Source organism: Pteropus alecto, unplaced genomic scaffold (genome assembly GCF_000325575.1).
Source record: "Pteropus alecto unplaced genomic scaffold, ASM32557v1 scaffold246, whole genome shotgun sequence".
In the NCBI taxonomy this organism is placed as follows: domain Eukaryota; kingdom Metazoa; phylum Chordata; class Mammalia; order Chiroptera; family Pteropodidae; genus Pteropus; species Pteropus alecto.
This window is the reverse complement of record NW_006437742.1, coordinates 667949-674984: the sequence shown is the minus strand read 5'-3', so window position 1 is coordinate 674984 and position 7036 is coordinate 667949. Positions and strand designations below refer to the sequence as shown.

The 7036-nt window shown below is 39.4% G+C and overlaps 1 protein-coding gene across 1 annotated transcript in view; it reads left to right on the top strand.

Moving 5' to 3' along the window:
* ATG4A (autophagy related 4A cysteine peptidase) overlaps nucleotides 1-6555 on the top strand; it is a 58539-nt gene extending 51984 nt beyond the window's left edge. Inside the window, exons 11-14 of the mRNA XM_015591658.2 lie at nucleotides 1223-1368; nucleotides 2639-2695; nucleotides 4120-4228; nucleotides 4743-6555. Coding sequence (XP_015447144.1) covers nucleotides 1223-1368; nucleotides 2639-2695; nucleotides 4120-4228; nucleotides 4743-4813 — 383 coding nt within the window. The 3' untranslated portion in view covers nucleotides 4814-6555. The remainder of the gene's footprint in view (nucleotides 1-1222; nucleotides 1369-2638; nucleotides 2696-4119; nucleotides 4229-4742) is intronic.
* Nucleotides 6556-7036: the final 481 nt, after the last annotated feature.

Below are 7036 nucleotides of genomic sequence, written 5' to 3'. Positions count from 1 at the left end.
AGAGTGACTTTCTTGTATTTGTATTGTGTTTTAAGTCATTTGACAAAGGTGAAATCTGCTCATTCTTATAATACCCCGTGAGGTAATTGGAACAGGCCCAATGACCTGTTCCAGTTTATATGACTACAGTTTAAAAACAAGAAAATTAAGACAGAGCGATTTAAGTGGTTTGTCCTAGGTCTGTGATAGAGACAAGTTAAGTTTTCATCAGACATCAGGAACACGGTCTTTGGGAACAGAAGTTCTTAAATGTGCTTAACATAATCCTGGATGCTATTCCAAGGAGGGTCTTTAGGGAATTCCTCCCTACCTTGTCATTCTGCTGCAGGCAGTTCTTTCTTTGGTTGCTAACCCAGTCTAGAATACAGAGACCCAGGTGGTCCTCAGGCCTGGACAGTGAGATTAGGGTACTTTTGCCTTCTTAGCATGCCACTGATGAGCATTAGAGGGACTTTTAGCCCTTTGAATATTAGATAAAAGGAGAGATTTTTCCTTAATCCCTCCCAGGTCATTTATTGCGCTAGGCTTTTTCAATTTAATGAAGCATGATTTTTCTCTGATTTATAAAGAGCGATCATCTCAAAGTTAGTTTTCCCAGTGAGGTATATCTGTACTGTTAATGTGACCAAGGCAGTGCTTTCTGACAGGGATTCCTAACTAGTTAACAATGACTAACTTGCTGGCTAATCAAGACCAGAAGTCAGCTCCCTGGTATGTCATCCATAGTGGAGTTAACATTCCCATTTCTCGTGGAGGCCAAGGCCTTTCTCCTTACCAGATGTGCTCTTGGACCATGGGTCTGAGAACCAATGGTCTAGAATGACGTGCTTTTCAATGTTGAAAGAGGCAGGAAGCTTTCTAATGGCACTTGGACTCACAGCCTGGTGATTCTGCCTACCACCTCGTTGCTACTGCTGCTCACAGAGCCTGCCATGTCATCTGTGATCTCTCATTCCCACCTTTTCCCAAACCTGTCACTTTCCATTTTGGGACTTATACTTTGAGGAGATGTGAATACTAGGGCAAGTCTTCTCATTGAATGATTGGATTTGGGAGCGGGTGGCTTCCTTCAGGCATGCTCATCCTAATTCAGGCTTTCTGTCATTTCATTCTCATTGTCACCAAAGGAAAGGTTAGGAAAACCAGAGTGCCTCCTCCCAAGGACAGGAGTGGGGCAAGGGCCAGTGGTTCTTTGAAGGTTAAGTATGCCTCATTCTAACAGGTGATGAGCTCATTTTCCTGGACCCTCACACAACCCAGACTTTTGTCGACACTGAAGAGAATGGAACTGTTGATGACCAGACTTTCCATTGTCTGCAACCCCCACAGCGAATGAACATTCTGAACTTGGATCCTTCTGTAGCATTGGTGGGTATCTGAAGGTTGGGTGGGTCAAGAGATAGGCTGCCATCCTATTAAAGATTGGTTCCCTGAGGGTTATCCAGGATGCTAGGTAAGGTGGCAAGAATATATTCACTTACATCCCCATGAGAGGTAGCTTAGAGTAGTAGGAAAGGAACGGACTCCAAAGCCAAACTGCTCAAGGTGGAATCCAGACCCTGCCACTTACTAGCTATGGACTTAAGGGGAGTCCTTTAACCTTTCTAAGCCTTGGTCTTCTCATCCCTAAAATAAACAAAACAGAAGTTTCTTCCTTCTAGGATCGTGTGAGGTATGCGGTAGGTAAAGTACTTAGCATAGTGCCTAGCACATTGTAAGCATTCTATGAATGTTAGTTATAATTAGAGTTACCATCCTTCTGCAGTTTCCCTCTTGCCCTTTAATATTGCCACACAGATAAAGGGTATAAGGTAGGACATAGATAGGAGGGAGAAGGGGGTAATACACCCTGGGTAGACAGTGCCCAATTTTCTGGGCACACAATCCAGAAAGTTGTAGTCCCCTCCCCCCCGCCCACCAGGACTATGACTTGTAGTCACATTGAAGGAGCAGCTGCCTGTGAAGTAGCCAGTGGTTCTGAGACCTGTCTGCATCATTTTTTTCCAGTTTAATCTGATTGTCAGAGCACCTGTGTCCAAAGAACTGACAGAGTCCTCTTGTCTTGGACCATTCTTTCACTACTATAGGAAGGCTCTGAGGATGAGGAAGGAAGCTGATGGTTCTCCTTATTCTAAGGGATAATTCCCTTAATGTCAGAGCCATCTGATTAAGTATTGCCTCTAGCTAAAAGTACTGTTTGGCTGTTGTTTACTGATTTCATTGACTATTCTTTATAGATATTTCTATGTGTGCACTAAATGTAATGGTACTAACCCCATGCTTTGGAGATTAGTCACCAAGTTACTATATCTCACAGTATAAGAGGAGAGAGACAAGGAGGAAAGGGACAGACAATAGAGAGAGGCAGAGAGACAGAAGGAGAGACTGGACAGGAAAATGGAAGGAAGGGAGTAGGGGTCAACGAATGAACAATTGTGTGTGTTCAAGTGACGCAATGTCTAGGAGAGAGATAAGCACAGGCAATCTTTATCCTAATTGTCGGGAAGTAGCATCCGAGAAGAATGGTCCACAGCCTACATTGTAACTCTGGGCCAATCACTCCATTTTGCAGTACAAGGGTCCTGTCTTGGTGCCCCTGAACAGTTCTAAGTTGTGTTTTTTTTTACTTCCCCCCAAGGGATTTTTCTGCAAAGAAGAAAAAGACTTTGATAGCTGGTGTAGCCTTGTTCAAAAGGTAAAGACGTGTGTTTTTCTTGGTCTTAAAAATGAAGGTTGTTCAATATGATTATTTTTCAAAACTATTTTTCATAGTAACACAAACCTAGCCTGATATGACTTTATCGTAAGAGAAAGAAACTAAGATGTGGGGAATTGTGCATAACTTTGGGGGAACCAAAGAAAAAACTTCCATTAGAAATATGTTTAGTATGTCAAGTGAGTGATATTTTTAGCTACTTAATGTTTCATCTCATTGAGCCTATGAGTCATACGAAATATTCAACTAATAGTCTACCATTTTAATCTGAAAATGCCTTTTCTTATAGCTCAGCCTAAATTTTTCCTTAGTCTGTTCATAACACTGAGATGGTTGAAGAAACTAAACTACTTTTCTGTTTAGTGGTCTATTTACAGTGTAATGTAGTCCATTATGATTTAGGGGGCTTGCCTTTCTGTTAACTGTCTTATTTATATAAAATATAAGCATGCTGCCACTTTAAGGAAACACAGTTTTCAGAAATCTGTGTAATACTAAAGCAAGTTATTCTTTTTGGTATTTAATGTAAAAGGATATTTATTGTTTTGTTGGCTCACCAATCTTTATATCTTCCTCCCTCATCCTCAGCTTCTAACACATGCCAGATATGTGGAGGACATTGATAAATGCTTACTGAAAGAATGAAGGGAGATCTTAGAGAGTAGTTTAAAGAGCCCTGGATGGGGTGGCAGGAGACACGGTGTTCTCCTATCTGCAAAACAAAGAGAATGGAGAGATGGGAACCCAGAGCCTTTTGTAAGCATGAGGAGGGAAGATTTTTCTTCACAAGTGAACACATAATTAACACTAGTGTCCCTAGCTGAATCTGAAACCCCAGTTAATAATTAGCTAAGACATAATAGAGAATTCTTTTATAAAAGCAATACTTACATTTCAGAATGCAGCAAAACTATATTTATATTACATTTAAAGTTAGAAGGAAACTTTTCTGATGAGACTATGCCATTTAAATTAGGACATATACCATAAGTGTTGGACTAAATGGAAACTATGTCAATTTGTACTAATATTTCTCTTAGGGCAGATCTAATTTGATTAACCAACATTTCTTTGGCGCCAACACTTCAGGAACATCTCACCCCTAAATTGAGTTGAGCTCGTGCAACTGGCACATGACTTGAACCTCACGATGGAGCATGGGCAGTGAGTACTGGCCTTCCATCAGATTCTCCCTCCAGTGTCCTTCCCTCCTGGCCAACAGTTCTAGAATTGAAGAGGGCTGCATCTCCAGATGGGTCAAGTAGAGAATGAGTGTATTTGCTAGGCTTTTGCTTTCATCTTTCAACAACCAGGCCACTCTCTTAGGGCTTGGGGTTATAGAGTTCCAATTAGACAGAAATGTAGTGACTGCAATATTTATAACTGTTTCTATGTTTCCTCAGGAAATTCTAAAGGAAAACTTAAGGATGTTTGAATTAGTTCAGAAACATCCATCACATTGGCCTCCCTTTGTACCTCCAGCTAAGCCAGAAGTGACAACCACTGGGGCAGGTAAGCAGTTGTTCAGGGCCTCTGTGGCCAGCAGACCCACAAGTAGCAGTTGTTTTACAAGACAGAAGAAATTGTCTGGACTGATCGAGGATTAGTGCTTCTGATTATTTTAATCATCTGATGAACTGGTACAGATTTCAAAGCATGATAATAGCCAAAGATGAGCTCAGTGCAAAAGTTCCACATAAAATCAAATAACTAGAAATTATTTTTTTTCCTGGTCTTGTTCAGAATAACAAATCAGAGGCCATGGGTGAGTCAAAAGGTGCCCCAATGTTTTACAGAGCCTCATCTTCATCACTATGAATGGGACTATGTAATAAGTCTGGTTATTTTGATTCTTTATAGAGACCTTCTAATACTTGGTGGCGGCCCTATCTATACCTCTCCTCCACACAAGCTTTTCTTTAGCAAAACAATTTAAAAATGCATAGTCTTCTCTACTGAGTAAGGTATTGACCACTTCAACCTAAGCGTCAAGCTTTTCTTCTTTTTCATTTCTGTATTCTGATAGAATTCATTGATTCTACTGAACAACTAGAGGAGTTTGAACTGGAGGAAGATTTTGAGATTCTGAATGTATAGAAGAGTAGAAACTCAACCTGGATATCTGTCTTACATCTGGCACCAGAAGAACATGAATTCATTACATAAAATTTTTCTAGTCAGCAAGTGCCTGATATGCCAATAGCATACAAACTTGATAGCAATCAATCATGACTGAGCCAATCATCATTTCTCAGATAAAACAATAACAACCCTTCCTCAGAAAGAACTAGAACAATCATGGAATCTAAGAGCAGAAAGATTAGGAGCCGTCCCTTGCTTCCCAGCTTGTTTTACATGGCCACAGCAAGTCTGCCACTTATGAAATGAGGAAGTAGACATCTGGAAGACAGACAGCAACTTCGACCTTGCTTCAAGCACCAGCAGATGAGAGATGGTTACGTGTGCTTCCCCACCCTTTCAGGCGTGACCTCTTTTGGGCTAAATCCTAAGAAGCGGTCTGTTCTCTTGTTCTAATAATAAAGTGATTACATCAGGGAGAAAAAGTTCTTGTTAAATTATTTGAATGTGTATTTTAATTAATTATAATTTATATCAAAAACTTTGTCAAGGAAATTATTTTAAATGTGTACTTGTTGATCTCCTGATTCTTTGAGGGAGCCTTACTATTTAATGGGTCACTGTCTCCTTCTTTATTAATACATTTTTCAGATGTCACCCTGTCCTTAAATCAAATCATGATCACTTAAATCAGGGGTCAGCAAATTTTCTGTAGAAGGCCAGATAATAAATCTTTCAGGTGTCACAGGCCACATGGCCTTTGTCATCACTGCTCAACTCTGCTGCTGGAAGTGCAAAAGCAGCCACAGACAATCTGTGCCTGGCCATAAGTCAATAAAACTTTATTTACAAAAACAGGAGGAGGACTGGATGTAGCCCACAGGCTGTAGTTTGCCAATTACTGACTTCAGTTGTTGATTTCTGTTTGAGAAATTAAAAATTGTGTTTGGATTAAACTCCATTTCGGTTGACAAACAATTAAACAGAATTAATCACATGGTGACATTTAATCTGTGCATCAAATACAATGGCAGACCATTTCAGGACTAGCAACATACTAAATTTTAAAGCATATATTCATCATATTGGCTTTGCCACTGATTCTCTTGTGGATCAAGTCACAGTGGTGTCTTCCCAGTTTCCTCTCCTTGCCCTCTTAACCTGTATGCATTTCACCTCTATCCTTAACTGAGTCTCGAAGAAAGCCTGCAACTGGGGTTTGAAAGCTAGCACAAAACTAAGGGATGTGTGTGTGTGTGTGTGTGTGTGTGTGTGTGTATGTGTTCATTTAGAAATATTAGAACATCTGTTTCCTTAGATTTCATTTTTTTCCCTTTCTTACACATAGGTAATATATTTCAGTGGTTCAAAATTCAAAAAAGTTCAAAATGGTATTCAGTGAAATGTCTCTCCTTCCCACATGTCAGTTCCCGTCCCTGAATGTTCTTGATGTTATTAATTTCTTGTTTATCCTTCCAGAGTATATATTTTATACATATTCAAATATATGCATATATATCTTGGATTTTATTTTAATGACTTTAAATTTCTCTATTTTTGATTTATTTGTAAGTAATTCTGAGGCCCCAGAAGTATGGAAACTCCTTTCTTGAACTCTAGCATGTGACAGGGCTAAAAGCAGTTATAGGCTTATCTCGAAGGAGGTTGTGGATTTGTTGCTTGTTAGAGGACTCTTTCTGGTCTTTGTAATTGTATTTTTCTTGCCTTAAAGTTTTGTTATAAAGCTCAACTTGTAGTAACAGTGGCCCCCATGGCTCTAAGGGGGGGGGGGCTCATGAATTGTAGTGAGATGGACTTTAGAAAAGTTTTCATCAAAGGATGTCAAAAGAGTCAAATGTTCCCAAAGCAGCAAAATATACATTCTTCTCAAGTGCACATGGAATATTTTCCAGGATAGACCACATGTTAGGACACAAATCAAGTCTCAGAAATTTAAGAAGATTGAAATCATATCAACCATCATCTCTGATCATAATGGTATGAAAATAGAATCCAACTACAAGAAAAAACTGGAAAATCCACAAATACATGGAGGCTAAATAACATGCTATTAAACAATGAATGGGTTATTAATGAGATCAAGGAAGAAATTGAAAGATACCTAGAGAAAATGAAAATGAAAACACAATGACTCAAAATTTATGGGACACAATGAAAGCAGTCCTAAGAGGGAAATTTATAGCAATACAGGCCTACCTCAAGAAATAAGAAAAAGTTGAA